The following is a 19554-nucleotide window of genomic DNA, read 5'->3' on the forward strand; positions in this document are numbered from 1 at the left end:
AGTCTCTCCATCTTGTGCTCTCTCGCTGTCAGATTCAAATTCGTCTCATGTTTTTCCTCCTCTCTCTCTTTCTCTCCCTCTCTTGTTCAGATTGTCTCTCATTCCTATGGTGCCCCAGGGTATAATCAAATAACTGACAGAGAGATGGAGTGTATCAGGAACTGGCATGCAGTTCAGTTTATGTGTGTGTGAACATGCTCTTTTACCTAATGTTCTCACAAAAATAGAAAGATCCTCGAGGGGTTCGTTATTGGACAGGCCTGGGTTTAAGGTTTGAGATTAAAATAGGCTTTTTCAGCCTTTGGTTTTAAACAGTCTTTGCTGTGATCTTTTTGTACTTTACCTTTAAGGATTATGTCAGTCAAATACTATTGTTGCTATAAACGCAGTTCTTCCTGTGTCCTACAGAATTTCCACGGGAAAAATCTTCCAAACCTGCCAGGTTAGGTAAAATTTGTGTTAGGTCAAGCAGAGAAGAGCTTGAAGGAAGCTGTAATACTGAAGAGGTACGCCATATTCAGGCTTGATTCTCCCAGGGGTCCTCTGAAGCAGCAGGCAGGTACTGGGAGGCCAGGAGGGCTATACCTTCAGTGGTCACTGAAACTAAAACTCAGATGTGGGAGGAGTTCAGGGAAGCTATGAAGACAGACCTTCAGTTGGCCTTAAGGAAGTTCTGACAAACTGTTGAATGACTCAGGAATGGGGAAGCAGGGCTTTGGTCGGGTTGTGTTCAGCGGAGAGGAGAACTGCCGACCCAGACTGGAGATATTCAAGTTGAGCAGTGGACAAAACACTTCAAGGAGCTCCTGAACCCTACAGACACTTCCTATGTGGAGGAGGCCCAGTCTTCTGAGCATGTGCAGCTACAAGAAGACCCCAGGGTAAACCCAGAATTCACTGGAAGGATTTTACACATCTGGCCTGGGAATGCCTCAGGATTCTCCAGGAGGAGCTGACCAATTTCGCTGGGGAGAGGGACATCTGGAATACCTTGCTCAGCATGCTTCCACCATGACCTGACCTGATTGCCCAACATCAGAGCCTGACTTCACCAACGCTGACTTCAGACCGAAGAACCACACTGGCTATCAAGGGTTATGAAGCGAGCATACATTCCTGTTGAATTTCACCAGGCCCATCATGGCCGCGTTAAGGCCGCGATACGGTAGCCGGAGCAGATCATGACCGTTTTAGACAATGTTCAGGTTTCCACTGGCTGCACCATGGCACATCTCAGCAACAACAACCCAGAAGCAGCTCTCAATTTCTCTTGTATTGAATTGCAATAGACTGTACAGGTTACAGGTGTTACACTGTTGTATTTTGGCGTCTCATAAGCCTTATAACTTTAGAGAATTGTTGCTGCATTATATTCGCATGGTCCCCACCAATGCAGCCCTTTGCACTGTTTTAACACAGGGGCTGTTTATAGTCAGGCTGGCTGGTGATGCTGTTATGGCTGAACGGGAGCAAATTCCTGCAGCCAAAATCTTGTAGAAAGCATTCCCAAAAGAGAGTTTGCTGTAACAGTTGACTGTCCACATACTTTTTACCATGTAGTGCATCCTGTGATTGTGTGTGTGTGTTTTCGGGCGTGCATGTTGTCATGCCTTCAGAGCAAGTTTGTGTTGAGAAAAATAGAGACCATTAACCAGGCTTTACTTGTTTCTGCTGCCTAATCAGCCACAAACTCCCCTGGATCCCGATGCAGTAATACGACTGCCACAGAAGAGGAGACTGAGGGAGAGAAGCCGAATAAGAGACAATGAAGGATAAATGAAGAAACTGTGGGGGAATTAGAGATGAAGAAGAATGAGATGATGAGAAAATGCTGCCAAATAGAAGAGAGGGAGGCAGGGAGAGAGAAAAGTCAGTGAGGGAATCTAAAGTTAAAGCAAAAGTCACTTATTTCAAAAGAAGAAACCATCTCTATGTAGTATTTGGTTTCAGATCTGAACTCTGGACTCAGGTGCATTTAAGGGTTCAGCTTCACACACTGCCTATTCATTCATGCTTTCACCGTTGACTTTCACATTTTAGTCAATATTTGAGGATAGTAAACCATCGGTCAGAGGGAAACAAGGTCTGGCAGGTTTGGATCAAAATGTGATCTTGTAATTTTTGTCTTTTAAGTGGGCAAAAAGGGTCAGACAAAAATGAAAACATTTTATTTGTAGGTATAAAAGAGAACAGGTATGAGTCCAAGGTCAAGCGATAGACTGTGTTCTGAATGGCTTTGAGATATTGAGCCTCACATGTTTTTAACATCCTTGAGAGCAAAACTGATTTTTAAACTTCTATTTGTCAAAATAACACACCGGAGAGTGATGCTACGCGACATATCGTTTCAGCATCGTGATGTGCACATATGCAATGGTCACTTCAGTGGACGTACAATGGCGAGTCCTTCTAACATGTCCCGCTGCAACTTTTTTTGCTGCTTGATACAAAAGGAAAACTGGCAAGGAATAATTTTAAAGGGGAATCTGTCTAATATTACGCCTTGGCTAGTGGTCAGGCTAAAGACACGTTTTGATACGTTACTCTGAAGCTGCTTGCTCCTGAGCAGGTAATGCAGCACGAGCTACGTTGGTGATTTACCTAGATTAAAAGTGAGTCAGCTCTGTGATACTGGAAAACCCAAGATTGCTGTTAACCCACTGACCTTGCTTCTCCTATCAGTGTTGCAGTAAGTAAATGGGTCTAACACTTTATATTGCTGAGAGGCAGCGATGATACAATTATTTATGTGTATGGCTCTTGTCTGTCTCAGTACATAAATGATTCGATATGAGATCCATCATTGCTTGCCTTGCAGTCAGAACAAATCAAACTGAGTGGATTGCCAGGGAAAGGAAGAGGCTAAATATAAGTCATTTCTTTACTAATCAGCGCAAAAGACAAGTGAGTTCCACAAACTGCCAGCTTTGTTTAGGATGAGTTTATGATCACACAGCAGGAGGGAAGGATTGTCTTATCATTACAGGCTATTAAAGGCAATTCTCCAATTAATGTTTACTACATGCCTTGAGGGGGATGAAAACAATGACCTCATTAACCTGTCAAATGACACCTAGTTCATGTTAAACTTAATAGTTTTCAACACTCACTTCTCACTCCCCCATTCACGCCAACAAACCTATCACAAGAGCACTAAACACAATGAAACAAAGCTTCCCCCACTCGTTTCATCCAAAGATTAAAGATTTTCAACACACTGCCCGTCGCTGTGTTTGTGCTTTGACCCCCGCTGGCGCCGCCCACACTTTCTCCACACTCACCCATAAAGCTTTGGCCATAGTTTGGCAATCTCTCCCTGCAATCTGCCCATCTCTTTTGTCTGTCAATTTGACCATGTGTGTCCTTGAGCACTGATGAAAAATATGATGAAATCTAGCAGTTGTTTTTTTTGTTGTGCTTTGCCTTAGGCTACATGTCTAATTAATCATTACCACCCAGGGTAACTCTCTGCTGAATTTTTAAGTTTTTGTTTCAGCGTGCATGAGAGTATTCTGTTAGAGGGTACCTTTACATTTTGAATGTCAGGTCTGTTTGTGCTCCTTATGTTGTGGTTTAATATTCTGGTTTGGTACATTTCAAACTCAAACTCAGAGCACATACCTGTGTGAAGGCTAGAGGATCAACTAAATTGGTTATTTTGATACTGCAATTGAAAAGTGTATGAAGGTTTTGGGGAAAACTTAAAAGTCCAGGAGATTGATATGATTTTGTACAGTAATGGATTGCACGATAACTACAGATGTAATGCCATCAAGTTTTAAAGAAATAAATATGTGCATACACCAACCCAACTTAATGGTTTAGACTTTAAGACCCACAACTTTATTTTTTTGGGTTAACACTCACTGCTCTCATCAGCCATGTTTCCAGGTAGCTGTTCTACCTGGTGTTTGCATCAGCATCAAACAGCAGACAGCCAAATTTAGCAACTAGCCAGTTGCACATAGTGGAGCGTGTAGCAGCTAAAGAGACAGATATTTCCCTCAGGAGTTTGTAGAGAACAAAACAGAGCTACGAGGAGAGGAAATGTTGGACTTTAATTCACCAGGTCAACAGACACACAGCTCAGAATAGGTGCAAATGTCGTCCAGTGACAGCTGGAATTGGCTCTAGCACCCCTGCGACCCTCAAGGATAAACAGGTATACCTAATAAATGGATGGATGGAAAAAAATTGTGTTCGTTCACACATTTTAGAGGAGAAAGTTGTAAACCCAACATGGAGTCATGGAGGACAACTAGAATGGGTGTTCCAACTCTGGTCTACTGCGTTTCTCTGATTTTGTTTCAAAGGTGTCACGATTAGAAACAGCACTGCTGTTTCGCTCGCTGTTTCTGCTGATCCTCCAGTATTCGTGATCAAATGATGCTATGACAACACTGATCCGCTGTTATGAGATCAATTCCAAGTTTTAACACATAAAAATACAGCTAATGCAGGAGATTTATGAGTATCTGTGATTGTAGTCTGAATCAGAAGTAAAAAGATTCAGGTGTGTCAGTATGTATATACACATACTGTTTTCAAACAATGAATGCCAGCCTTATCTCTACAGTAGCGGTTAGACACAGGTAGAGATGGTTTGCCGCAAATGTTCATTGGCAGGGTGGACTTTTAAACAAGTACGACCGGTTGTCGAACTGCACTATACACCTCTCCTCCCCCTCCAGACTTTAAACCCACAGTTTTACAGTGAGGGAATCCAATTACATCCAGCACCTAGAAAAGACAGGGAGAAAGAGAAAAAGATAGACAGAGGGGAGACTGAGGAAGAGAAAGAGAGAAAAAAAAAAATCAATGACAATCCAACTGAGGTGGAACTAAGCTTGACAGTGCAGCTCCTTTCGCTGCTTCGCACTCGTTTTGTTTTTCCTGGAGCGATAAAAGTGTATGACTGTCTGGGTGTTTACTTCACACAAACTCACCACATTAACCTCGAAACACTCTCAAGGATTTTTGGTTTCTTTATTCATTCCCTCTGTTTCATCCCTCTCCCCTGTTTCTGTTCTCTGCTCCGTCTCCCTTTCCAGCCCCTCGTTAGCTCTCTCTGTCTCCTCTGTCGCTGCTTTCATCTCTCTCATGTGTTTGAGATTTTGGCTGCCTCACTATACATAATGTGGTGGTGTTATCCATCGCTGATATAACTAATATAACGCATATGATTCACATCAAGGTATCAAGAGTTCGTTTATTTGGCATTTTACACAGGGTTGCACAATGTAGTGTAAGCTGTCGGCCCTTAATGCTACTTTACACACATAAATGAATAAAATACAACTAGAATGGTGCTCAGTAGTGCGCATGCATCCGCTAAAGCCCAAGAGTCCCCCTTAATTTAATCAAGCCTAATCCAATATCAAACTCTATAGCTCTGCTTGACCATAATATAAGATCACTGTATCTTTTCATTCATACTGTAGATACCAGTCACCTAAATACACCTGATTTTTCTTTTAATCAAGATCCATGTGTTATTGTAGAAAAATGCCCTATGTCCATCCAAGTTTTGTAGAAATCTGTTCAGTAGTTGTTGTGCAATCCTACTGACAAACCAACCAACCAACAAATATGGGTGAAAACAATATATACAGTTACTTTTACACATATATATCTATACATCTACTGTATACACCTAGAAAGTATGTGCAATTTCAGTTACCTGTCGCGTATTTATGGTGTGGACAATGAGATCCGGAGTGTCACAGCTGGAGGAGTGAAGCTGCTCTGTAGTCTGGTGGAACGGCAGCAGATACTTCCTTATCTTTCGCCAGATGGAGGCAGGGTGAACAGATTGTGCCCGGGTGGGTGTTTTCTTTTAGTTTCCTTTGGGCTCTGTGCAGACACCTCACCTCACCGTTGTCACTGATGCTCAGTAGATGTGTACCAATGATGCTCTTGGCGGTATTTATCACCCACTGCAGAGTCTTCCTGTCCTGGGCTGTGCACAAACCATGCCAGTTTGTGATGTTTCCAGTCAGTCTGCTTTCTTTTCTATTTGTGCGTAATTAAAGTTGCAAGAAGATGGCATGGGAAGTTAGCCTTCTTAGGTTCCCTTAAAAAGAAACAGTCATTTTTGAGCTTTCGTCCATAACAGGTTCTCCGTGATGTTGATTCCCTGGAACTTAAAACTGTTCACCTGCTCCACCTCAGCTCCACTGATGTAGACAGGGGTGTGTGTCTCTGCCTCCTTTTTCTCAAGGTACTCAAGCCTAGAGTGCTTTGTTTGCCAATCAGTTTCATTGGGTGGGGGGTGAATGCATTGAATACTAAGCCGAAGTTGTGCAAATAGCCTTCTGATGTGTGTAGGTATACATATAACAACCAAACCGTGTAATGGACCCACTAGACTACTGTGTCACCTCCAAAATAAAGGCACCAAAACTACTTGGTTAGGTTTCGGAAAACATCATGGTTTTGCTTAAAATAGCGAACTGACCAACCCAGACCTCCTCCAAATGCTGACTTTCTGGCTCTTCATGCTATGTTAGCGCTTTACTCCCATCATTATCACCTCCTGCTGGTACTGCACCATATATGCGTATACTTCTCATGCCTAGGCCAGGCAAACAGTGGTACTCACAAGCTGTTGTATAGTGGATTGGCAGATCTATGGCATGCCATGAGACTGGGTTGATACATTAATACATCTGTTTCCCTTGATAGGAGCTAAGAGGCCTAACTCAAACCATGAAAAAATTACCAAAAGTACACAGCAGTATTTAGACAACTGTGTCCAAATATATCTGTCCTTTAAATTAATTTAATTCATACTTCGTCTAAAATGAGAAAAGCTCTGTGATTTGAAAATCCTCACCAATTTCTGCCATCGTCTTGTTAACCTTTAAAAACCTGTCAAAATACACCTTCAAATATACACAAGTGTATTCTTTCCTGAACAATACAGTGTTTCACATACTGTAGTGCTGTGAAGAATAGTGCTGTGGATTTCTTTCATGCTGGATTTGAAGTGTCTTCACCTCCCTGTTCTCTCAGCTCTTACTTTCATCAGTTGTCACGAGGCCTCTCTATACTGTCTAGCCTATAAGCAATACATTAATGATTTCAGACACCGCTCGCATCACATTGTCAAAAGTATGCCTCATAGAGCCTGTACAGTCTTTTAGGTTAGATTTAATAATGTGAGGGGTTTACAGAGTGGATAAAATCTACAGAGTCTTTTCAAGGAGCCCTTGCTGCACTTTGTTCAAAGATTAAGGATAAGAGTAATTTTTGGGTAATAAATCCCTCAGCCAATTAATTGTTCCTTGACCTCTCTTTGAGGCCCCAAAAGTCACAGTATTATTACCAGAAATCATGGGAAAGTATCAAAGACATTATATGGGTTACTTGTCTTTTCAATCTAGAGGTCAAGCATGATATTACATCATTTGGGGAAGGGAGGGAGTCATGTGAATACTTTTGATAGTTGAAGCGTAGTACAATAATTAATACCTCTCCCATAGTTGGGCTGAAAACAGCTTGCGAAAGAGATGAAGTGCATAATCCCACTAAGAAGCTAGGGAGGTGTCATTCTGTTTCGTGTGTTGATGACACAAAGATGGTTTTATCCAAATATAGATCTGAGGTGGTATTCAAAAAACATCTTCAGGCTAGAAGTTCCTCCTAACTGTAGGAGACTCTAAACTGTGGAGTCTGTAGAAAAAATAGGTCCTAAGGTTAGGACACCTTAGTTTTTAAACTGCAAAAACTAGTTTGTAACTCAAGGAGAAGTTAGAGCAGTCCAGAGGATTCCTAAGTCATCTAGACTGCAAAAGTTGCATTAGTGTTTAACTTTTGATTCATATTTGAATGCCATTTAGTAAAGATCAAGTCAGTCAACTCACCAACAAGTCGAAATCCGGTAACACTAAAGACGATATGCTATTTAGACACACGGTGAAATACAGTTTGCAGCGCTGATGATCTCAGACTCAGCATAATAATCCCCAGATTGTTTGAGAGTTCATTAAGTGCACATTAAGCAACCACCAACTGCAATAAATACATAAATAGAGGTAGATTAGAGGTAGAATAGAGGTAGGTAGAGGTAATGTCCATCCATTACAATTATCCAGTAAATGTAGAATTTCCACATCAATGACTGATAATTTGTTTTGTCATGAGGTAAAATATCAGCTGCTGATGGTAGCTGATGCCAGATACAATATACTTGACAAGTCAATATCTGACCTTGTGTCATGTATAAAATCTGTGACGCAGTTTATGAAATATCGATTTTTGTAATGAAATCCTCTTAAATCTAATTAGTTTCTCACGCTCCAATGTTTGGAGATAGTAAGATCGATTAATGTTTTATTTCACATTTCCTGACACAGACTCAAGCCTAGTGAGCAAGTTCACTCATGAAACATGATGGGCCTTTCTCAATAGGCCTTCTTTTCTGTTCTGGTGTCCTTGTGAAACCTCATCTTTTGTGGCCCAAGTTCTGTCCCAATACACAGCTTAGCATCTCGCCAAGAACATTTAAATACCCAGAAGTGTTCGGATGCATCAGTTTGAATCTTGCGTGAACTTTCCAGCGCAAATATCCCAGAATTAATTTTGGCATTCAAGCGAGGGACAGAAAGCTGCTAAACAAGCGGCAAACAACACTTAAACGTTTTCATGTGTTATTTCATCACAAAGTTCACTTCTGAGATTTTTTAACAGAAATCAACTGTTAAGATTTCAAATACGGACATTATTAATGGAAAATCGTAAATGTGCCCCAATATTTTTTGGAGTTGCGAAGCTCCACGGTGCCAGCGGGGGTTGTTAGCTAGTCGGCCGAGCTCCACAGTGTCAGGCAGTAGTGGGGTTAAAAAACAGAATATTTTCCTCAAAAATATTATGAAATAAAAGAATGAAGTTGCATAAAATGGAAATGCTCAGGTACCTTAAATGTGTACCTAATTACAGTACTTGAGTCAATGTACTAAGAAGCATTCCATCTCTGTTTACTATTATCAATTAAACAATGAATACAGCCCCTGATCTACTGAAAAGAGTCAATACTCAGTATTTGTACCAGCACTTTAACTTCAGACCGACACTGTTGAGAACACTGAAAAGTGAAATCCTGAAAACGGATCCATTTCTAACCTAACATTTAACAGACTCTTATTTCTTGGTAAAAAAAAAAAAAAAAAAACCTAATCTATGCAATAAATTCAGAGCCATTACATCTCCTGAGCTTGAACAGACCCTCTTGGGTCTGGTTTAACTGAGAAACTACCCCTGTGGCAATTGAACAAAGACATGACTTAAAAAATGGAGACAGACTGGGGGAAATCAAATGCAACAGAAATAAGGTTGTTAACCTGTTTAAATTCCCGTAGTCTACTAAATTCCAGTTGCCTAGCTGAGGTCCAGGACACTGATCAGCTAGTTCACTGTAGAAGCTTTGACGATGAAGTGAGACTGGGCGTCATAACACTCAAAAATACTGATCTCTGCCCACAAGCACTCAAAACACTCCATGTTATTGCCTATATACAAGGCTGCAAGGCAGGCTGTGGCAATAAGGTATAGAACTATAACACAGAGAAAAACTACTTGTGCTGTACTATGAACAGTGAAGCTCAGAGGACAGCACAATACAGCTGGCAGGGATGGACACATAAAGACTGGAACCAAGGTTTTCATGGTGAATGGGTGATGCTTGTATCAATGCAGGATGAGGGTTTACATTGATTGTAAGCTCTGGATCGAAAAAGTGATTATAGTTCTGGTTAGAAGGTAAGTACAGGTAAACATTTCTAAAGAAATTCCCCATGGTCATCTGGTTTCGAAAGCAAACGATATTGATTGATGAGTTATATCTTCTTTGGTCCAAAGCTGTTGTCACTGTCCTTCATGCTGAAGAGGCACTTATGTGTATCAGAAAGACATCATACATTTCTAATTTAACTTTAATAGTTTTTCAGATATTGTAGTTTTTTTGTTGGTATCTCATGTGAACCATTGGATCTTAACAATTGTATCTGTGAGGTGTAAATTAACTGTGGATTAAATGTTACCTTAAATTTTTACCTCAAAAAATATTTGTTATCATCAAATTAATATTTCAACAACATATTTGGACATTCACGACACTTTGTGAAAGACTATGTGTTATTATCAGGTACTTTCAAATCAACCTAATTTATAGTTAGCTAAATTTAAACATCAGCTTCAACTGATGGTGTTGCCATTATTAAGAAGGATGATGTGCATAACATGGACTAAGATATTTCTATTTCTCTATATTTCTTCCTTCTTGCTTGTAATGGCACGGCCAAAGAGTTACCAGAAATATGACTCCAAATGAACGTTGGTCTGCGTCTGTATAAAAAGGCAATTTTTACCATGTTTGCACACCAAAGCGTGTAATAGACCCTTGATCCACTGGAGGTAAGCAGGTGAGGGTGATGGGTAATAAAGGTATAGTACCAGCAGGGGGGGCAATGATGACAGGAACAAAAATTGGACATATCCAATTCAAAAAGTCTACATTTGGGGATGGGGATGGTTAGGTGGATTATTTATCTGAAGCAACCAGAGTTTGAGTCTTGTGTGCAGCAAACAGCCAGTTACCAGTTACTTTAAGGGAACCCATGATCTTTTTCAAACCTAACCAAGTAGTTTTGGTGCCTTTATTTTGAAAATGTAGTTTGTATTTATTGGGAAATTGACCACGGGTCGAGACCATGCTTTGTCTTAGTCTCTCTGTGTCGGACCTGTAGCTACAGAGGCATTTGGCAGAGCACAAGACTCAAGTGTATCATTCAAATCGAGGGAAAGTCAACAAAAGATGCTAAGAGAGGAGGAAGCAATTAATTGCATACAGCACATGCTTCAAGAGCAGTAATGAATAAGGATGGAGAAGCTTGGCTGTCAAGGAACATTTCTCAGGGAACGCCTACACCCACAACTGCCAATGTGATCCAACAGATCTTTCACAGCACATTAAATTCATCTATCCACCATCCTATCTCAACAAACATTGGATAAGCTGCATACTTTTATACACCTACAGACAGTTTAGAGTCTCTAGTTTGCTTCAACTGTGTGTCTTCTGACTGTGGCGGGAACCCATGGCACCCAGAGGAAGTCGATGCAACCACAAGGAGAACTTGCAAACTCCACACAGCCAGGCAGCGTAGGACAAAACACCTTTTGTGGTAAACTCAGGATCTGTGGCTGCATAGTCACTTGTGCTTATTTCCTAGCCCTCATTAGTATAAACCTTTCCTTCCACGGCATGCAAAAAAAATTTACATTTCCATTCAGCTCTTCCAATTTGATCATTCATCAAATCATTGATTGATTTGATATCCATGATTGTATTTTTATTTTTTTTTTGTCAAATTATGCTCATTAAAATACCCAGCAAAAGAAAGGACTGGAAGAGCAAGAAAGATGAAGGCACAGAGAGGGTCTGTGCTGTGAGACATGAAGTGAGGGGTAGGTAAGCGCTACAAAGGGCTCTAAGTACAAAGTGAATGAAACTCTGGTATCTTTGATCCGGGCCTTCTCTCTTTGTTTTAAGGCTTTAGCTCTCCAAAAACCCTTCATCCTGGCCCTGTGAAGTACTGAACAGGGTGCTTGATTTGGTCTGCTGCGTAGCACCAATTATCCATGGCTAATGGGACTGTACCATACTGCGGTAGGAGAATCATCAGGTGTTCTTACATTTAGCAACATTTTTGTCTGTAGCATATAATGTCAACGTGACATAAAAAAAAAACTAGCAGCGTTGAAGGTCGATCAAGCTCACTGAATGTGTGTTCCAGGTGTTTACTATCCATTTCCCAAGATGAATGATTACTACAGCACTTACAAGTTCAAATTTTGACAAAGCTAAGAACAGAATTCAGAAAAAGTCTTGTCTCACCCATGGACAACATGGTGCTTATGGGAAATGGTTTTCATTAAATGCAGCCAAAAACTAAATATTAAATGAGCAAAAGCATCCAGCTTGAGTAATGAAAGAAATATTTAAAAAGGGCCCAACACTCATCATTTAAACACATTTGTGTTCTCCATCTCGATTTTAAATCATCACCATGAGTAGTTGCAGAGAAACAGCTTGACCACACAGACTGACAGCTGCAGAATCCTCTTGGGTTCAAATAGCACTTGAAGCCATGGTTTGTGAGAATGCACCACAGATGTGTTTGATTTTAATTCTTCTCTTCAGAGCGTAGGCGGTGAGGCTTCTTTTTGGGGAGCGCCGCTCATATTCAGCTTGACATCCACAACAGGGGCATATTTTGAGGCAGCTGTTGCGCTCAATAATTCACATATTTATTCAGAGGCAGCGCACAAAAAGGCTTCATAAAACTTTCTGCTTGTGCCATCTTGAAATGCGTAAATATGTGAATTATTAAGCAAAACCTCCATTTCCCATGTGTGCCAACTCTGCGTCTGCCATATTGACTGATTGAGATTGCTGATAAGGTGCATTCAACATTTTAGTAGCCTTTCCTTGCTGAAGCATTAAACCATTTCCTTTGAATTTTAAACATGTTCCTCCAGTAACCTGAAAGAATCTTTCACACTCACACAAACTTCTGGGCATCAGTTTGATGTACAACACCCTACTAATCACCGCTGCTTCACTGAAACTCAATTCTGAGGAGGCTCATGGACAATTTTCTCCAGCTGTCAAACGCACAACACAGAACATACATTTGAAATGTGCTGACATATACATTTCTACTGAAGTGTATGGGCTGTCGTCCTCCAAAGGTGTCGGCATGTAGTATGTTGATAAAAGAAATTCTGCGGAGGCAAGGCTGGGTGGATATGATAGAGCAATCTTTATTGAAACAGATCTCAAGCCAGCGTCCGAACCAGAGTGTGGCCACTCCCTGGTATTCTCAAATCTCGGCAAAGTGATGCCCAAAGTGCTTTGCCCTCTGCTCTATCAGAACTCCTCTCGGACCCTCAGTCTTAGGAGATCAACCAAATTCACCCACGTTCTCTGGTGTGCGGGTCCTTTTTTATAGTCCATTCGCTCAGGCCCGCCTGTTTCTCTAATTGTTTACTTTTGGGGAACTGAGGCCCCTCTACCCTGTTGGAAAAGGATGGGTCTGCATAACATCTCTCTCTCAAGGGAATATGTGTACGTGGAGGTGTGTGCGTGACTATATTGATGTTAGTCTCTCTATACTTAAATGGACATGTATACATTGAATCAACCCTGAACCTCTCTCTATCCTTAGATGGAAAGGCATACATTGAATCAACCTTTAGCTATTCTCTGACACACACTGCAGGACTAATGTGTTGTTATCTTGGACATGAGACCTCTACGTTGTCCCCTTTCCACATATACTTAAAGGGAAGCATCTGGTCCTGTCCCATCCTGTCCTGTCACTCAGAGCTCAGGAGGTATAAGAAACACACAGACACTACACTACACTTGTAGCAACACCCATTGCTTCCAGGATACTTTGTGTTTTCTGACATCAGTGATTATCTTTTTCTTAATCTTCCCAACAGAAATTAAAAATGTAAAATATCAAACAACAATCAATGAGTCAAATATATTTTTTCTATAAAAAGCCTGCACAATATTAGCAGGATTAAGCACCTGATGGTTTAAAACCAATGTTGTTTGTATGTAAAGGGATTTAGCACAACTGACAAGAACGTTTGTGTTGTCACAGAAACACAATTATGTTCATCTTTTTATTATCTGTAAAAAATATCTTTCCATCACCTTAACTGTTGTAGTTGCATAACAGTTACCGTACCTTAATTATAGTATAATTACCATATGCATTGTCTTCCCCTTGTTATGGTTAGTACCAGATAGTTTGGTTGGACCCAAAAGTGTAAAACCAAGAAAGGGAGGTGGTTAAAGGGAGGCTATAGGTGGAGGCTCTGGAGGGAATAACACCGAGGCACGGCAGTAGAGTGCAGGCTGGTTGCAGAGGTGCTGGAGGCTGGGTGGTAAGGTGGCCAGGAAGCTGGAAGCTGGTAGCTTAGTCGATCACTGGAGAGGTCGAGGAGTTAACAATATAGCAGTTGAGACGAGTTTCACTGAATAAAGCACAAACGAAGAGGACGTGTGCCACACCAGAGAGACGAAATAATCTGGCAGTGAGCAGAGAGAAGACCAGGGTATTTAAACTGGTGCTGGTGATCAGATGCGCTGCAGGTGTGTGAGAGTGGGAAGCTTCAGCCAGCAGGAGAGCCACGCCCAGCCTCTGGGCCATCATTGTGTAATCAATGCCCATTGTGTCTTTCTAAATACAAACACTACAACATCCATGCTGTCAACCTAAAAAACTCCAGTAGTGAGATATCATAACTCATACTCCAAGTTCACATTTGTCAACGATGCTCCATACAGTGATAAAACATGGGGGTCTGTTACATCATTTCCACAAATTTCAGTTTCTGCCTGTCCACTGACAACTGAGTGTCTGAATATCTTCACCATGGAAGGTACCAACCAAAATGTCCCTTTTCAGTTACCTAAAATGCTGTTTACTTGTATTCATACGGCCAGAAAGCAAAGAAAAACCTTAATTTTACAAAAGACCCCAGTACATATACATGTACAGGACCGCAAACCACAATAAATACCCCCACCCCAATACAGCAGGAAAAAAATATTAAGCCATATCAGAACACAGACTGCTCACAAAACTCCAGGCGTGCTGATCAAATATGGATTGAACTTTTTTTTGTGCATTTTCTTGCTATTTCTCATTTAGGAAAATATTTTGTACTGTTGAACATTATGAGAAAATTTCTTGACAGATAGTCAAAACAGAGCTCACAAGACTCTGATCAAACTGTCGAACTTGGCAGCGCTGATTAAATATGAATCATGAATCTATTGCTGCGTAGCCTGTTCAATAAATATGCTATTTCAGTGTACTGTTTTGGTGTAATATGAGAAAGTTTCTTACAGGGCCACTTTATTGAAAATGGATGGGGGAAGACGGACAAGATTGACATTCACAAACATGCGAGAAGCCCAAATTTCAACACACACAGAGAGTGACCTCATTCTCTGTAGACGTCAGTATGCCACTATATCTTTACATCACAGATTTGGAAGTTTGCTGCTATATTAATGGTCTAAATCTCGTACAGTTAACCTTTAAACATGAAATCAACAAAGCCCACATTATAAACCTGCATATAAGAAATAGATAAATACATTATTATTGGGTTCATCAGTGGGGCTCAACCTACAATGCCAGATAAAAATGTTACTCCACAGTGTGTCTGAAACTCAGATATTTCTTGATTTCTAAGCTGCACAGAGGATATATTTGAGTGTATGAACCCCTGATATTCTGTCTGCTACTTAATTTGACTCCCTTAAAAAATAACAATTTGTCTACAAAGGCAGGGCAATGACTTTGAAGTCACAATAAGAGGTGCTTTGTTTCTGGACATTACAAAGTATGCTGAGGTTAAAATGAGGTAGTTTTTGGGAGTGTGCAGGCATAGTTACATGACTTTGTGTGTGTGTGTGTGTGTGTGTGTGTGTGTGTGTGTGTGTGTGTGTGTGTGTGTGTACAGCATATATGTGTGTATTTCAAAGCAGAACAAAACGTCCTGGCAGCTCGGTGGCCTTGAGAGCATTTACTGTTGTTTCTGTCAAAAGCTTGACAGGTCACACCACGCTCAGAATAGAATAGAACAAACAGAACAAACTAGAATAAAAAAGATAAGAAAAGTGAGGTAAAGGGAAAAAAGGGAAAGCTTTTCTTTCATTTCAGCTTGAACTTTAGAGTCATTGTGTCTCACGGAAAATGAAAAGGTTCTTGAGTGAGATAATGATATGACTTGAAAGAACAGGAGGCGGAGATTAAAAAGATATTGTTGTGGTGTAATTTTCTGACAATTGCTTTTTCTCTCTCTCTCACCTCAGGCCAGCAGTTTCCTGTCAGAGGCCCAGTTTTCTGCTGAGTTACCCGAGACTCTGGATCCGCTTTTCAAGTTCCACGAGACCATTGCGAAGGTAGGACCACCTATATAATTAACTTCTACCAATAAAATCGTTGTATCACAGTGGCTGTCAGTGATATAACACTGTAACAATATTGACCGTCAAATGCTGTGTCATACTCAACTGAAAACGCTATTACAGTACAATGGAATCAGGGTAGCCCCGATTGAGCCTCTATCTATCAAGTGTAAAGCGAGTACCAAAAAACATCCATAAAAGATAATCAATGTAAAAAGTAATCAAATAAATCTACAACAAACTATTGCTATTATTATTAATAATCGTATTATCATATTTAACTTATTTTGATGAGTGGCTTATGGAAAGATAGTTGAAAATACAAACTCATTAGATGGTAGGTGATCTTTCTTTGTAATTTAAAGCAGCAAAAACAACACCAGGAATGTGTAAATGAACAAAACATGGTTCCACTTACCAAGAGTGCAGTCCGTAAAAAAAAAAAAAGCATGTAAAATCTGGTAGCCTGATAGATATGGATAAGGAGACTACAGTTTTGTATTGCTGCAATATAGGCTCTTGCCATCAGGGACAGCAGTGAGCGCATTGCTGCTGAGCTGCACACCATGGTGAGTGAAGAAGAAATTTAGCACCATTTTTCAATTAACTTAGGTTCAAGGTGATTTATTTGTCATTATACTTCAAAATGGAAGTATGTAACTCGTTCATGCTGCACAAACACAGGACATGTACAGTTATTGACAGACATAAATATGTAGCGGAGTTTTTCTAATTTGCGTTATGGTGAAATGTTAACATCAGCAACAGATGGTGATGATAATACGGACGGCATCTTTATATTAAAAGTTAGACATCAGGTACGTCAACTTTGACTGAGCATCAAGCATCGATGACGTAAACACAGAGTCCACGTCTCTTCTTCCCGCTGTAGTTCTGTCAGCTCAGAACATGGCTGCAGATGTTGTAGTGGAGACGTCTCTGTAAAGATGTGGCTCCTATTAGTTTCCTGTTTCGAGTTGCTTGGCCACAGCATCTGTATGCACCACTGTTGCCATGTTGTATTCAGATCAATGAGAGACAACTTCCTCAATCAGACCATTCATCAATACTTTCCCCTTTAAAAGTCACTAAAACACTACTACTATTCTTATCTAATTTTAATTTTATAATAAAAATTCTACCCATAACAGATTCAGACAAATCACTGACTAACTAAAATATCTGAGTTCTGAGAGAGGGAAGGAAGCACAATTGTTAATAAATTATTGTGGCCCAATTTATAATAACTTAAATATTAAATCATTTTTAGTAATTAATGCTTCAGTTCAGTCACTTTCAGAAGCCAAAAAAATTTTTTCTATCTCCCCAAAAACACCAGTAAGGTTCCCATGTTGACAGAGCACTAACTTCAAAAAGCCCATGTTGGCTTTCGCAATTACAGTGTCCAGCTTTTAAGCTTTAGATATGTGAGGTGCAGGTTTGCTTTTATTTTGAGATCCCTGCACAGGCGTGAGCACCAGTAGCATTCCTTTGCTGTTTCTTGGTAACCAAAAAATCCAGCTGCTTTCAGTCACTCAGCTGGTGCAGGAGATGAAATTAGCAGGGTCATTATCTGAGTAAAAGCATTAAAATGTCACAATCGACTTCAGCTTTGTCGGTCAAAGCCTGATAGCATTCACTGATGTTTATTTGAGATGAAGCAGGCTGTGCAGGAACTGTGCAGGAAGTCTGTCTCCAATAAAGAAATCCACTGAGATATTGAGCCGTTTTTCACTTACTTTTTTACCTTTGCACATTCAGAACAATTTAAGAAAAAGTGTGTGCGTGCTAAGTGAGTTAGCAAAATACAAAAGGCAGCTGGAGGTGAAAAGCAGCATGGAAAAAAATGTATCCACTTTTAAAATAGTCCTTACTCTGAGGAGGAAATGTTCCTGTAAATCCAACCAGCTCACCGCAGCTATGATAGCTGTCACAGTTTACAAATAACATAGTGACATTTTCATCGTCTTTCACGGAGACCCAACTCTAAACAAGAATGCTTAATTTAAATATGTCCTTACCTTGGCACCTCATATGTGTGAAACTACACATAGTTTACAAGTATTGCTCTCGCAGGAGAGCTGCAATGCCAACCCTCACAAAGTGTTAGCGAGGATAGTAGCTCAACCTACTACAGTGTATTTTCAGCTACTCAACGCCCTCTTAAGATAAACAACAACAACAAAAAGAAAATGTATTCAGTATTGAAGGGAGTGGAGGAGACAGAAGAAGTTTAATTTGTGTGAGCAGGATGTGTAGAAGAGACGACAACGGGTTTGTACAAAAGAAGCTTTTCTACTGGTGAACACGGTGCCATCTGTGTATTCAGACTCGTGTTGCATTCTGTCTCTAGAGTATGTCTGTTTGATGTATGCATGATCCAGAGTGTGACTTTAAATGTATATGTGTATACAAGTGTACTGTAGCACATGTTCTGTCTGAGTTGGAGTCTGGGCTGCATTTCTGTGCAAAGCAGATGCTGTTTAAACATTTTTCCAGTATAAACACTGATCTTTCTGGGTCTAGTAGTCCTCACAGGAACCAAAGCCCAGTCCTAATGAGGCAAAACATCCTTTCTGAGGTCCAAGTTAAGGTTAGGGTTAGGCATGTATTGATTATGGTAAAAGGTGGGGTTACGGTTTGGGTTAGGCTGTCCTCTGTGAATAGAAGAGGATAGATGGGCAAACTTGTGTTTACTGTGTGTGTGTGTGTGTGTGTGTGTGTGTGTAGTCACAGTATCAGCAGTGTATGGTGTTGTGTCCACTGTGCAGGCGACCTTCACGTCCATCCAATCCCTGCTGGACGGTGATCGCTTGGCTAAAAGGCTGCGAGTTGGCAGCTCATTTTTCTCTCCTGATGTTCTTATTTTTTCATTCAACACCTCTTTCATTTGAGCAATGACCTCTAAACAAAGACGAATAAAAAAAAAAGGACAGGTCATTTTTGTGACTTGACATGCACATGTACGATATTCCCATCTGAGGTTTCAGTATTGACTGTGGCACGCTACACATCACCCTCATCTTTGAAATCATAGGCATGGTTTCAAGGGGCTTCTCAGAAACACTACTGATATTTTTGGACTGACGCTGCTAATAGAACTCCAAATATGATGACAAAAAACATCATTAGTAACTGCCACTCATAATGACACATGCTGGCCTGTACCAGGCTGTCAGCCGGCATGGCATCATTTTTCTGTGCCTCGAAGAACTGTTCCAAATCACTGTGCAAAAAAAGTACATGTGTTTAATGATGTGACAGCGCTGTGGTTAAAGTTTGGTTAGGTTCAGGTACAAACACAACTTGGTAAGGGAAATACCATAAGTTTAAAAAAATACTCCTGACAACAACTGAAACAACTTAAGCCATCTCAATTGTCAAGTTCCAAATTAACATTTCTTTATGTTGCATCTTAGCGTATGTTTAGCATCAATTTTCTATTTCTGTCTTGTCACAACGCTGTGCTTTTGCTTTGGTTAGGTTTAGGCACAAAACCACTTGGTAAGGGTTAGGAAAACAGCATGTTTGGCTTAAAATACCTGTTTTGGTCA

At 40.4% G+C, this 19554-nt stretch overlaps 1 protein-coding gene across 1 annotated transcript in view; it reads left to right on the forward strand.

Moving 5' to 3' along the window:
• LOC141004351 (inactive N-acetylated-alpha-linked acidic dipeptidase-like protein 2) overlaps positions 1-19554 on the forward strand; it is a 438618-nt gene that overhangs the window by 350358 nt on the left and 68706 nt on the right. The window contains exon 15 of the mRNA XM_073475786.1: positions 15905-15994. Within this exon, the coding sequence (XP_073331887.1) occupies positions 15905-15994 (90 nt within the window). The remainder of the gene's footprint in view (positions 1-15904; positions 15995-19554) is intronic.

The sequence above is a fragment of the Pagrus major genome, chromosome 11 (assembly GCF_040436345.1).
Source record: "Pagrus major chromosome 11, Pma_NU_1.0".
NCBI classification, from domain to species: domain Eukaryota; kingdom Metazoa; phylum Chordata; class Actinopteri; order Spariformes; family Sparidae; genus Pagrus; species Pagrus major.